General features: G+C 31.8%; 2 protein-coding genes and 1 long non-coding RNA gene across 3 annotated transcripts; 1 reads left to right on the top strand and 2 right to left on the bottom strand.

Moving 5' to 3' along the window:
* Window positions 1-3,707: 3,707 nt before the first annotated feature.
* On the bottom strand, window positions 3,708-4,673 carry LOC120577842 (uncharacterized). The gene is made up of 2 exons (XM_039829733.1): window positions 3,906-4,673; window positions 3,708-3,782 (listed from the first exon to the last, which is right to left on the bottom strand). Exons 1-2 carry the CDS (start codon window positions 4,671-4,673, stop codon window positions 3,708-3,710), a joined length of 843 nt encoding a protein of 280 aa, XP_039685667.1.
* A 3,271-nt stretch (window positions 4,674-7,944) lies between these two features.
* LOC120577844 (uncharacterized) lies at window positions 7,945-8,959 on the top strand. Its single transcript, XM_039829735.1, has 2 exons — window positions 7,945-8,605; window positions 8,733-8,959. The coding sequence occupies exons 1-2, from the start codon at window positions 7,961-7,963 to the stop codon at window positions 8,805-8,807; spliced, it is 720 nt and encodes a 239-aa protein (XP_039685669.1). The 5' UTR covers window positions 7,945-7,960; the 3' UTR covers window positions 8,808-8,959.
* A 3,348-nt stretch (window positions 8,960-12,307) lies between these two features.
* Window positions 12,308-14,785, bottom strand: LOC120577843 (uncharacterized). The gene is made up of 3 exons (XR_005643808.1): window positions 14,029-14,785; window positions 12,936-13,015; window positions 12,308-12,601 (listed from the first exon to the last, which is right to left on the bottom strand). It is a non-coding gene; the product is annotated as an uncharacterized lncRNA (long non-coding RNA).
* Between the last annotated feature and the right edge of the window lie 268 nt (window positions 14,786-15,053).

The raw sequence follows: 15,053 nt of genomic DNA, 5'->3' as shown, positions 1-15,053 counted from the left end.
TCATGTATTAACTAAAATAATCAAAGCACAACACTAAAACCATATACAATTCAAACTTGTTAATTTTAATTTTTTATCAATCAGAAAATAGAACAGAATAGAGCGCAAATTCCTCTCAAATTCCATAACTTTCAAATAAGAATCTCAAGTCTAAGCAACATGGCACATAACAACCAAGGTCGGATTAAACAAGTACTTCAAAAAAAAGTAATTTCTAGCTAGCATTGCGACATGAAACAACATCTATTAAACAAGTAATTCTATAACATAAAAAGTTATTACAAAAATTTATAAATTCAGAAGCTGTGACAAAAATGAATAAAACCCATAGCAAAAAAAGAGAAATTACAAAAAGAGAGAGATACCTGGAGAAATTACTGGAGAAAGAGCCGTCAGGTAGAGAGCTGTGATGGAGAGAGTCGTGAGAAGAGAGCTGTAAGGGAGAGAGTCGTGAAAGAGAACCTATAGAGAGAGAGGTTGCTGTTAGAGGAGTGAGAGTCAACCAAGCAATTTATTTGTCAGGTTTGTGAAATAAACCTTTTTTTTTCCATAAAAAAGTATACATAACTACTAAATCTTTGAAGTTGATTATTTTTATGAATTATTAAATTTGAATTTTGTTTGTAGATTGTTATATTCTTAAGTTTTAGGGCAGCGTTTAGATTCTTAAGTTTTAGCTCTGCCTTTTGAGTACTTCTCAACCTTTTGTTAACAAAATCATGTTATTATCTTCACTTAAGTCAGAACTACACTTGAATTATACAATGAACAGATGAAGCATATTTGTGAAACATTCTCTTGTTTTCAGACTCTGATTGTGACATAAACACACTATGACTAATTATTTTCTTCTTCGTGTCTTTTTCTTCTTCTTTATATACCCATGAAAACATATAGGACCAACAGAAGTAATGAAAACAAATTACCAAACAGGGACTATCAAACATGCACATATGTAGACTGCAAAATATGCACATAATTGGTAAGTAAAGAAAGAAATATACAAAATCTTTTGAATGCTGAGATTATGCTGAGATTTTTTCACTTAACCCTTTAACCTGAAGTATTGATAATGATAAGTTAGTGTTTTCAATTGACAGTTCTGATAGCTTTTTAATCCAATGGCCTCTTCACTGCAGCAAACTCCAGCCATTGTTTTTTAGTTTTTCGTTCTGAAATTTTGTCACTAAGGTTAGTTCATGCTTTTTTTTAGAGGAGGGTTAGTCCATGCTATCATTTTCTCATATCACAACTTCAACTTCTTCGTTTAACAAGTCCGTCTCTAATCACTACTAGAAAAATCTGAGATTCCGATAGACAGAATTGACAAATTGAAAACACGAGAAAGAGAGATACCTGAAGAAGAAATTACAGGAAAAAGAGAGAGAGAGAAAGCTAAGCCTTTATTTTATATATTGTACAGTGCTAGTTCGTATTTATAATTTTTACGTACTTTATATTAATTTTAATTCTTTATATTTATTTATAATATAACATGCACATTTTATTGAATAATTTTTTCTTACTAATATATATTTAGTTTGATATATAACTTATTTTTGGAAAAGTTTGAATTTAGTTCGATATATATATATATATGATAAAAATATTTAAAAAGGGTGTGCTTTGCAGTAGCTATCCATTTTTCATAAAAATAAAAAAAAAATCGAAATATGTTATGTAGGGGATCGAACAGGGGACCTGTTAGTTAATAGCGTTTCTTATAAAAAAAACAAAAAAAAAACAATAAAATACAGTTTGAGGGAATCGAACAAGGGACTTTAAGGTGAAGATGTTAATGCTTTACTACTCAGCTACATTAAAATAGCGCTTTTTTTTTTAACTAATAAGCGCTATATTTCTCAAACATACAGTAGCGCTTTTTTTAACCCACAAAGTGCTATTTAATACTGATTTATTTATAGCGCTTTTCATCAAAAGCGCCATATACCAATATAATTGTTTTTTATTTAAATATTTATTATTTTTATTGAACAAATAGTGACGCTTTTGAAATAAAGAGCTATATAAAGATAGAAGTATAGATAGCACTTTTTCAGAAAAGTGCTAGCAAAAGCCCGTGTTTTGATTTATAGCGCTTTTATGTTAAAAGCGCTATTAATGGAGCGCTATATTTTCCCAATTTTGTAGTAGTGGTATTATATTATTCATCCACACCATCTTCCAATACTGTTCTTTCTCCTTCAAACCACACCACCACCAACATCAAACCTATTGTCCCATTGTTTTTCAGAAGAATTTAAAATGATAGTACTGTCTCAATTTTAATCCCACTGTATACTGCATCACCTAATTTTAATGTTTTAAATGTTTTTATTGTTCTTTAAGGCATTTAATTGTTGGTGACAACTAGGGTACCCATGGAAAAATGGTAGGTAATTTACCCCAACCAATAAACATTCACCTTTTTAGGTGGTATTCATAAACTATCTTGACCCCACCAATAAATTGCTCATTATGATTGGTTGGTGGGTAAATTACCCACCATTTTTCAAAGGTAATCTAGACAAAACCTTAATTGTTTCTCTCGACACATTCGATACCTAACCCACCACCACCAGCAATCAAATCAACCATTATGTCTTTCAATTTTGCTTTTTAATTCGGACCGGAAATTGTGATCGGAAACTAGCTGGCAGTGGTGTGTGGTGGCTCTTCGATGAAGGTGCTCAAAATGCAAAAAGAAGTAAAACAATAGAAAGATCTAACGATGAAGAGCACAAATCTAATGTTTGTTTTTGTTATAAGCATGCTCATGGTGCCCGGAAGTGGTGACCGGAAAACTAGCCGGCGGTGGTGTGTGGTGGCTCTCCAGCAAGGTGCCCATAATGCAAGAAGAAGTAGAATAGTAGAAGTATCTAACGATGAAGAACACAAATCTGATGTTTGTTTTTCTTGAACATGTTTAAGGTGGCCGGAAGTGGTGACCGGAAAGGAGGAGGAAGCTGAAAAGGGAGAAATCCAAGACCATGGAGAGAGAAAACATGAGGCAGGAAAGGGGTAATTGATGACTGCTTTTTTTTTTTTCTCTTTTGTCGCCAATTTTTAGATGCTACAACAGAGGAGAGGGGAATTGCAGGAATGATATATGTTCAAGACAATGGAGGTTGAAGATGAATATTAAAGAGAAAGAAAAAATATAGTGTGGACAGACCAAGCTAAAATCAATACATCTGTTTAATCTGACCGTTTATAAAACATTTTCCATGGTGGGAAACAACTCCCCTTTCCCATGCTAAATCCCACCATGGTAACTCGTTTTGGAGGTAAACATTTTCTTGCCAGATAATTGATGTTCATGTGAAAGCTGTGTACCGTGGAGATTCAATGTTTGGCGTCTCCTAAGAATGCACATTTGAATTCTTTTATAGGTACCATTCAGATTTAAAGTTCAACAAACTTACAAAAATCTAGCAACATTAAGTTGGTGTTAGGCATAAGTAACATGAACCATGATACACATATTATTTGAAAATCGCAGTACCTAAAACAAATTTATTACAATTTTAAGGATAGTCAATCAAAATCAATTCATTATTTCAGAAAATTGCACGAAAATTAGGTACCCCAAAGGAACAACCGCCAAAAAACAAAATGACATAGTTTTAAGAACACTTTTATCAAAAGGGAAGTAATCCTAACGTTTTCAAGATTAAATAAAAGTCCTTCCAATTATTAGCCAAATATCAATATTCCTTCTTGATGAAAACACTCGTCAATACCATCTTTGATTGCAGAGAAGCCTTAAGCAACTTTGAACCCTGTTAGAACCAAAAAAACAACATATCATTCGAGTGATTAAGTTCAATACTCAAAGCAACATTATAAAATTAAGGTGTAAAAGGTAACAAATAATTTAATTCACACAAGAATAATGCACTTGCCTCTTCAACTCCAAATTCAACTACCATTTCTTGTAAGGTACCCATCTCTTTGATGTTGAACTTGTTAAGTATGGTAATGCCTGATAAGGTCGGCATGGGCTGAATTGACAAATCATCCATGACCATGAAAGTCACAACCTCTTTCACAAAACCATTATTAATTGAAAGGTACTCCTCATCAAACTTCTTTCCAACACAACGGGTTTCTCGGTTCATCGGTTTCTTGCAACGAGAACAAAGAGTTGTTTTATCACATGTAACATCATAACTACATTTTTTAGGGCAAACATAAAGCAAAGTCTCTCCTCCCATGGCTTCTTCATCATTCTCCTCTGTCTCTTCTTCCTCTTCATCGTCATCGTCCTCGTCATATTCTTCATCTTCCTCTTGATCCTCATCGTCCAACTCAGCCGTGAGAATAATGTCAGAGACTCCACTTGAAGTTCTTAGAGCTTTTTGAAGTGGGGGAAAAAGGTGAAAGATTTCAATTGACCATGTGGGAGCAGATGGATTTAAGAGAATGTCCTTAGTTTGGTGGTCAGATTGCATGTAATTGTGGTTGAGGTTTTCTACACTCTGGTAGAGGTTGCCTAAGCTCCCAACCATTTCGTTCTTGCTGAGAAGCTTTACTACGTTGCCTATAGGCAAGCATAGCATGTTGATAAGAAAGTCTATGACGGGTTTAGATGCTTCAGCAAAGAGAACTCTTTCATTCTTTGTGTCAATAAGAAGTTTGAGGGTCAGTTTGGTGGTGGAAGAAGAAGACATATTGAAATGCACACGTTAAAAATCAATACCTAGAGACTAGTATTATTTATAAGCAGATTTCAATGGGTTGCCGTTCCACAATGTTATTAAATTGGGGGAGATGTATTACACTCTATCGTCATACGCTGAATTTGAATTGGAAAGTCCCCATGCAAGGGATAGATGGGTTTTCAATGATAATGAATGAATTACAAACTTCCATGCTTGATTTTCTGTTTATCCCTTTTTTTCCTTAGAAGTAGTACTCCGTACGTAGGCAGTCAACAACAAAAATTGGTTGATTGGGATTTGAGAGTAGTTCATATTCAAGGCATGACAAAAAAAAACATTTGAGAAAGGCACGAGAGATCTCATTCCTTTTATTACGAGTAAAAATCAAAATTTATATCAAGTGTTATAAAGAAGTTTCATATAAAGAGAAATTTTAGAAACAATATCTTTTTAACACCTTAGCACTCACTTCATATTGAGTGATGTGATCATCACTTTATGTAGAATCCATTTCTAAAGTGTGGTACTCACATGAATTTCATCTAACAAGAGAGTGTATGTTAGAGAAAGCGCAGGAAAGAGCGTGCACTCCTCTAAATAAAAAATGGATGTTCAACATTTTATAGATGAAAGGAGCCTTAAACGGTAAAACATAAGACTATTACTTTTCTCACCATATTCATTAAACATGCGCTCTATTTTTATTTTTATTTTTATTTTTGATACCCTTTACTCGGATTACAGAATTCAAACACATACAAAGGGGTTTTCAGATTAAATAATTCAAAATGTTGTATTGCCCAAATTTATAAAGCATCATTAGCGTATAAAATCAAGAAGACAGTTGAAATTGACCAAATTAAAAGGAGACAACAAAATGAATCAAATTCTCATTTTATTAATTCTCATTTCATCAAGAGATCATATCTTTTTTAGTACATATACATTAATGTTGAAGCTTATTACACAAAATTATTAAACACTTAATATTAACTCTCTGGTGCAAGAAGATGGAGGGGGAACGAGGCTGGTGTAAGCTTGTTTTGCTATCTTGGAAGGAGACTTTGATGATCAATATTATACCTGGTGCTAATTTACAAATTGGCACCTTGTCATCTGGCCATTCATACAATCTCTACAATAATATAGTAAGCTTTTTAGTAAGAAAGGTCAACAGTGGAAACACATTGTAGAAGAAAATAGAAGGAAACAATGTGAGATGGAATGAGAATTTGTGAGGGATATGTGGACATTTATAGGGGTTTGTTAAGGGTGATGCATATAGTGTAACAGTCCATTAATTATAGACAAAATGTGGTCAAACTAGTCTGATTAGTGAGGGGGCCCAAAAAATGTGTTCAATGAGTTAGTCTTGTTGAGCAAGTCACCTTCCACACTCTGAACGGGTTCAGACTTTATAATTTGAAGCCATTTGAAAAATATACGAATTATATAATTCAAATTAGTTTAAAACTCGTGCTTTGTAGGGTGCAGGACAATTCCAATTATATAATCCGAACCAGTCAAGTACATGAATTTTTTGTGGTCCACATTGCACTGAATGTTTATGTGGTCCACGATGCACTAAACTTCTATAAATTGGTGTGCTTGTTTCCATATGTTGTAAACAACACAAAATATTCATGGACACTTTAATTGTTGATCTAAACACCAAACTGGCTGTAGTTTACTACACTTGGGAAAAACTAATCATATTCAGGGTTCGAAACAATTGGGCTAAATCAATCGTTGACTCAACTACATAGACATAAGGATGGTGAATGGTGTTGCGTATTGACTTCTATCGACCAACTCAGCTGAAACCGTCCAGATCACCTAGATGAAGCTCAGGAAAGACGACGATGTGAGAATAGTGTTCTCAATATTTTGTTAGTACAATACTAAAAGACCAATCGAGTTGGACACTTCATTGGTTAGATCTTTCGAAGATGCTTGAAAATTTTTGATTTGGCCCAAAACATACGGAGAAATCAGAGCTTTCATGGAGGAACTAGATGATGAAATTAGTTTGGCTGATCAATTTTTGACCCAAAACCATCCTTTTAACTTGTTTTTCTCTTTCCCTTTTATTGAAAGAGGAATGCTAGCAACACTGCTTTTCACATCTATTTAGTTTTTTATTTTGTGATTTGGTCGTCTTAGTGCGACGTTGGTTTGTTCGTCGTCTTTGTGCATTGTTGTTTGTCTTTCTTGTTTCGTCTAGGTATTTGTTTGGATCAAATTGTCAGATTAGCTTTGATCCAATGGAGATCCAATCAATGATTTTGGCATCGTCGATGTTGCAACTCGGAGACTTGAAGATAGTCATATGTGTAGGATTTTGTACTTTGCTATTTTATGCTATTAACATGGATGTTGTGAGTTTGTTCGCAAATTCATCCTTTTCGTTTTTAGCGATTTTGTATTGTATTGAGTTACTCTACTAATTTGAATGAAAGAATATCATTTATTTTTGTCAAAAAAAAATTAATTATAACTTTTTAAAAAAATTTAAAAAGGAAATGCTAACTTGAGAGGGAAATATATTTAGGATGACGCTTTTTAAAAATGCAATCTTCAGAAGAATGTTAAACATTAAATACATACAACCATTAATATGAGGTTTAATAGCAGTTTTAGTCCCTTAATATTTTTAAAGTTGTGATTTTGACCCCCTAAGAAAAAAAACTATAAAATCGCCCCCTAAATTTTGCATCGGTGGCAGTTTTGGCCCCAAGACCAATTTTGACTCGATCTACGCTGACGTGAGGTGCCATGTGTTATTTTTTTTACCAAAAATTGATCTTGGGGGCCAAAACTACTACAGTTGCAAAACTTAAGGGGCGATTTTGTAGTTTTTTAGGGGGCCAAAATCACAACTTTGGAAAAGTTAAGGGGCTAAAACTACTATTAAATCTTAATACTAAAAGAATCTTTTAATTAATTACTACACTTTAAAAATTGTGACATTTCTACCATTTTTTTTTTTTAAATTCTTATGATAAGTTACTAGTCATTTCATTAACAACGTGTACCATCGGTCCACAACCTCGTTCCTATATGGTTGGCCTAAATGGCAGAGTAATTAGAGTGTTGTAAGCTGTGTTTGACTGAAATCTCGATTGAATACGTTGTCATGGGAATTCACAGTTGCCACATTCCCATGCTCGTAATAATAAGTACCAATTAATTTATTTTACAGACTTTCCAGTTTCTATATATTCCATCTACGTTATTCCCATGAATCGGCCTATATAATTCAATAATACAGCTTCTTGGTTTGTTATCATTCCAATATGGCTTCTTCTACTTCTTCCACCAACAAAGTGACCCTCAAACTTCTCATTGACACCATGAATGAGAAAGTTCTGTTTGCTGAAGCATCAAAAGCTGTGATAGATTTTCTTTTCAATCTGCTTCGTTTGCCAGTTGGTACTGTTGTTAAACTTTTAAACAAGAATGGCATGGTTGGTAGCATTGGTAATCTCTATAACAGTGTTGAAACTTTGTCCGATAATTATATGGAACAAGAACAAACTAAAGAGGTTTTGCTGAACCCCAGAGCTCCTATCTATTCAACTGAAATTGCAGGCCTTCTTCCCGCAAACAATACCGATGCCAACAACTTGGGAGGTCGAGGAAATTTATTCTATAGATGCAGAGGCGGCTGTAGTTATAATGTCACATGTGATAGCTCAACTCGTTGTTCCTGTTGCAGTAGTGCTATGAATGTACAAGTAAATTATGTTGGAAAAAAGGTTGTTGAAGATAACGTTTCTATTAAGAATGGTTTTGTGAAAGATGTTGTGACATTTATGGTAATGGACGATTTAGTGGTTCAGCCAATGTCAACCATATCAAGCATTACTTTGCTGAACAAATTCAATATCAAGGAGGTTGGTACCTTGCAGGAAAAGGTTGTTGAGATGGGAATGGATGAGGTAATTAATTATATTATTATTATTGTTATATTTTTCTATTTATATGTGTTTAATAGGTCATTGTATTTTTAAGTTTTAACATTTTGTTTTATTCACACATTGGCCTTTGTTTTTATTTTTCTAACAGGGTATCAAGTTACTCAAGGCTTCACTACAATCCAAGGCTGTCTTGACAAGTGTTTTCATCAAGAAAGATGTTTGAGGAAGAATATATTTGACTTATCTGTTTTGTTTTGAATCTTCAAGTTACTATAAGAGGATATGGCATTATGGTTTTCATCATGTAGTTTTTGATTTCTGATTATGCTTAATGTTTCCTAATTTATTCTGAATGGTTGTTTTCTATGAACTGTGGTCGTTATTATGTTCTTTGTTCTACCTATATTTGAAATAACTTGGACTTTCATTAGCATTATATTGATGATTTCCGGTATAAACATTGAGATCTTATTCATCTCTATCTATATAATATAAATTTAAGACCTATTTCATGTTCCTTAATGGAAATAATTCTCTACTCTTTTGTTCTTGATATGTGTTACTACATTTCAAAATTTTAGAATTTCATGAAGTCACGACATGTGTCACTCTTATATTGTTTTATTCTTATGCATTATTTTTGGAATTATTATAACTTTCCGTATTAATTTTTGTAATTAGTTTTTGGAACCATTTGTATAAATTATATTAGATTACTATATTATATTATTGTATTATAATTATTTTTGGCAAAATTATTTGTATTATAATGTAGTGCAATATATAAATTCTCTCAAAAAAATTAATAATGATTTCTTAATAAAAAAAATATTGTTGTATCATTGACCGATTGATACCATATCAAATTGTTTTATTTGCCAATCCAATAATATTTTTTTTATGAATTAATAAAATGAACGAATGTTTATTCTTATTTTCATGATGATAATGGACTAATAATATTGTGAGACAATTTTATTATCATATATTTTGTAATTGATATCAAGGAATGATTTTTTTTTTTAGTAAATTAAAGAATAAAATTTGAACGATATTGCTTTAAATAATATCATATTTCACCTATAATAATTTTTTTTTTGGCTCATTGGAAAAAGATTGAGAATTTGAGCTAATTTGAATTATTGTATCAGTTGTCAAATACTAACATAAATGTCTGATTGACAATAATATCGCAATCCACAATCATGGTTGATTGGAAAAGATTTTATTTCCTCAAAGTGTTTATTTTGGGATAGGAAAAATTCTTATAAACCATGCAAACGTCTATCAGGTGTGCAGTTTTTTTTTTTTTTTTGGTCAAGTAGCCTAGTGGCTAGAGCTCACACAATTTAATTGTGGAGAAGTGGAGTGTCCGGGGTTCGAACCCCGGCTCCTGCATATAATATGCAATATCCCTACCAACTGAGCTAAGCTCACGGGGATAGGTGTGCAGTTTTTATTTGACCGAAAAAATAAAAGTTTTTGGAATTTATTGAAATTAAATGGCTGATTGTGGAGAAACAAATTTGAACGTGATACTTTTTGAATTGCAATAAATTCATCCCTCTCTGTTTGGCAATAATATATATATTAGTTTCCTTAAAAAAATGGTGCATGAGTTTTTTTTTTTCAAGTAGTCTGGTGGTTAGAGCTCGCACAAAAAAATTGTGGAGAAGTGAAGTGTCCGGGGTTCGAACCCCAGCCCCTGCATATAATATGCAATATTTCTACCAACTGAGTTAAGCTCACGGGATAAATGGTGCATGTGTTTTATTAGTCAATAAAAGGAAACTTTATTTATTTACTGGAGACCATTAATCATTTGGATGCGTTTGTGATTTGTATATAAAAACGTTTTAAAAAAATTATAATTAGCTATAAATGCTTTTGGTCAAATTTATTTAAAACGCATTACAAGGTAAAAAAAAAATACTACCTCCGATCTTATTTACAAGAGACAATTTATTTTTTAGATACATTGAATAATTTATGTATTTGGTTTAGTTTCTTGACTAGATACATACATTATTCAATGTATCTAAAAGTCAACTGTCTATTGTAAATAGGACCGGAGGGAGTATTATATTGAAGAAAAACACAAAAAAAATAAAAAAAAAATATGTTTATTGCATATTACCAAAGTACCCGTAAAATATGTCTATAAATTAGACATCTGAATCTACACTATTGCAAATCACACACTCTCATCACTTTTTTTTTACTTTTCATTTTAGTTTTTCATTGTTTATTCTTTGTTGCTTTGCACAATCAAAATTGAAGTATCATGGTTTCATTTGTCATCCTATGATTCGTGAGAGATACGAGAAAATGCTAATTTAAGATTTTAGACATGTTTAATTCTTATTTTTTGTTGTATAACGTGTAATCTTTACATTGTTTCATATACGATTAAAAAATTAGACCGGTCATGATTGTTTAGAGATATGAATTGTATTTGTAATTGATACAAATTTTATTTGAGAGACATGAATTGTGATTTTTTATTCTATTAAAATTTATGTGAATTTTATTTATGTAATTTTTTTTATTTTAATCAAATTCTGTTTTATAAATAAAAATTTACTAAACAAAAATTTATAAATACATGTGGCACTCGAATTTGTTTGACTGATTTAAACTTTAATGCTAAATTTCAATTAGTATTTGTTTTTTTTTGTTTTGAAGAAAGTTACTATTTGTTTATACGAATTTGTTCATAACATTTTTAGTTAGACCATCCTCAACAGAGCACCCTAAATTAGGTGCTTACATTTATTTCATATGTCCACATCATTCATTTTATGGTAATACTTAATAAGCACCATTTTTCTCCAACCTAGCACCTCAAAATAAATTATTAAATAGGTCCCACAAATAATTTTATATCATTACATTTTAACAACATTATATTTTTTATTAAGATTTATTAAAGAAAAATGAAGAGAGGGTGCTTCCATAGCCACCCTTCTCCATAGCCACCCATATATTATTCTCCACAATGGGGGTGCCTATTTAATGTGGTGTTAAATAGGTGAAGCATTCACCATTGTGGATGGTCTTACAACTCACAAATTTCACATCTTTTGCTATAAATTGTGCTTTTAAGTTTCAACATTTTCACACAATTTCGAGATTCATGATAAAATTTTGAAAAACTTTCCGATATCACTCTTTCATTTTATTTATTTTTTCTTCTTATTCCCATTTTTTTTCATAGATCTAATTCTTAAAAATTGTTCGATTTATGATATTTTTTCAATTGGAAAAATAATTAAACGAACTTCTCTCTATTTTTCCTACCTTCAATTCATCTTGATCTTTATTCACCTGATTTTAATTGTTGCAGAAGTGGATGTCAAATGACGAATCTGATGAAAGAATCAACCACTACAAAAAAATATGCATTTTGCGACCTTTGAAATGGCTGATTGCGACGGTTAGAACCATCGCAAATACATTTGCGACGGTTCCCCAACGACGCGGATGTTGGGGTCGCAACTGTCTTTTGCGACAGTTCAAGGGTCGCAATGCATAAAATTTATTAATAAAAAATTCATTGCAACAGTTTAGAACTGTCGCAATTGGTTGATATTATTAAAAAAAAAATCAGTTTTTTCCTGAATTTTTAATAGAACTTTTTTCTGAAAAAAAAAAAATATATAACAAAAATAATTTTTATGACCAAACTAAATTAATTCATAATAAAAGATATGAACAAATTCATAAACTAAAATATGAATTTTACATTTACATAAAATACAAACAAGTGATACAATAAGGTTTCTTGAGTTCCTAACATGAAAATAATCAATAATGTCACGCAAGTCATGATTGTAACTTATTGCGCAATTAAACTATAATTACTTTATGATATATTTGTCAAAAATAACCACTATGGAATAGCATACATGTGATTGAAACAGATCTTGCCAAACATGATGTGCAATTTCTGCCAAAAGACTATAACCCAAGGGCCTCAACATCTCAAAGCATTCTCGCCCAATCCCAAGTAGATCCCTGAAAGTTTGAAAATCTATGAATTAGAATATGTTAGATAAATTTGTATGCTGTCAGACTTAATTTCCTCTTATTGTTCTAAAATTCTTTATAAATTAGAATAAGCGTATGTTGTCATGGTGTAAGGCCAAATTTTAGCCATGCTCCTGACATGCGTGCATTTAAATCACAACTCTGAAATTTCTAAAACATATCTAATATTGTAAGCAAAAACAAAGGAAGCTTAATCTAACAGTTAATCATTTGACATTAATATTATAACTAAGTAAATATTTTTGATGAAGTTGATCTCAAAGACTCTCAAAATCTAGAACAAAAGGTTCAAGTGACATACCTAGAGGCTTATTGTTAGAGACTTGGCTACTTGCCTACTAGTTTTTGAGGTTCATCATTTGGAATAAGTACATTCTTAACCTGTAACATGTACATACCACAATGGTTAACCATTTTGTAAAAAAAAGTATTTTGATTTAGTTTGACATAATGCTACCAAGTCCTTTACTGGACTTTGTATGGTCATCCACCTTAAGCCATCTTCAATGTAATTAGGTAGTTTGACATACAACATCCAATGACTTTATTGAATATCAATTCATTAAACAAATTGTATTTTTATTTAACAATTCCAAAGCCGAATATCAAGACAAAAAAGTGAATTATAAAATATGGTCATAAACAAGGATAGAGGGAATTCCACAACCTTGTACTCCTCATCTTTAATCATAAAAGGGGTGAGCATTTTTGCAAATTAGTCTGGCAATATTTCAATCCATCACAGTTTAAAGTAAACAAAAGCATTAGATAGCAGTCAAACACACACACATGTGAACCTAGTTAATCTCAAAAGGGCTTACATATATAGTTACACACAAACACATTCACATCACAGTTATACACTTGTGCAAAACATTTATAAATCTTCATAAAAATAATATTCATCTCCAAAAGAGCTTACATAATTACTTTATGCTAACTTCATTCATCAAATATCCAACAACTTGTTCCTTCAAAAAACAATATCCAACAACTTCCTTGTATAATATTGACTTTTAATAATCAGTTCAGGTTTGATGAAGCATCAAGACATTGCAAGTCATCACAATTAGCATAACAAGCAAAATAATCAATTATAATGAAATCCCCAATATCTAATAGCAGCTTTTATAACCCTTCACTCTAAAATAGACCCCTTTTTTTACTGAACAATCATAAGTCAAATTGCTGGCTTGTTAATAAAAAAATTCAAAACATTCATCTACATGCAGGTAGCAGGGGCCTACTACTCATTCACTTTCACATTCCTACTTCGAATTGCGTCTATAGTTCCAGCCCTAACAAGTTTAAATTTAAATCTAACTACAGAAATCCCAAATAAAAGATAAATTCTATATTGTAAGACAGAAGGAAATCATCAAACAAGGGTGTACCTCCATTTCTGCATCGTCTTTCAATAGTAGTACAGCGTGAAGTAGTACAGCGTACCAAAGCAATTCAATCAAAGTTGATTGAATTGATAACAGCAGCACCTAACAGAAGCACCAACATGAACTTTAATTAAAACAAATTAAAAGAAAGTAGTACAGCGTACCAAAGCAATTCAATCAAAGTTAATTGAATTGGTAGCAGCAGCACCTAACAGAAGCAACAACTTGAACTTTAATTAAAGCAAATTAAACTAGCAATTCAAAGAGATTGGTATCGAAACAGAAGAGCCACATGCAACATGGTCTGGTTATAGGTATGGAATACGGGACAAAACAATAAAACGACAGCAACAATTGAATACGGCAGCCAAATGGATTTGGAATATATGTGTAGTAATAGCAGCCGGAAAAGAAACTCAATTAGAATAGCAAGCAATATGAAGTTGAATGAATTATAATAAATAAGTGCAGTAACAAGAAAACTTATAGAATTGAAACACGTATCAGAACAGATGTGCAAAACAGCAACTCAATTGGAATCAATAAAAATAATAGGTAGCAGCATTTCAAATAAAGGGAATTGGGATAAAATTATGGGAATGAAAATTTAAAGGTACGGTGACTTTCATTGAAAAGAAGGGTATGCTAAAGAAAACTAAGCTTTCGATTCCAAAGAAAACATGCTTTAGAATAGAATTCTTATCTCTCTAGTAGCCAAAAGTTTCAAAAGAAATAATAAAATATAACTGAAAAACTAGTGTTGAATAGTAAAACTAAAACAAAAACCATGTGAAGCCCTTTTCTGATGAGTAACATCTCCTTTTATAGCTCTGAAATTGCAACCAAATCAATTAACACCTCAAATAAAGTAAACAATAGCATTAGATAGCAGCCACACACACTGATACATACGCGGAAAAATGGTAATCACACGATCAAGACTATACTTCAGCTGTCAATAAAGGAAAAAGTTGTGAGAAACCCCTCCCCACAAACTGTCATGATTTTACAAAGCATACTAATGAGGC

The sequence above is a fragment of the Medicago truncatula genome, unplaced genomic scaffold, assembly GCF_003473485.1.
Source record: "Medicago truncatula cultivar Jemalong A17 unplaced genomic scaffold, MtrunA17r5.0-ANR MtrunA17Chr0c02, whole genome shotgun sequence".
In the NCBI taxonomy this organism is placed as follows: Eukaryota; Viridiplantae; Streptophyta; class Magnoliopsida; order Fabales; family Fabaceae; genus Medicago; species Medicago truncatula.
The sequence above is the reverse complement of the archived record's forward strand: the minus strand, read 5'-3'. Positions and strand labels throughout refer to the sequence as shown.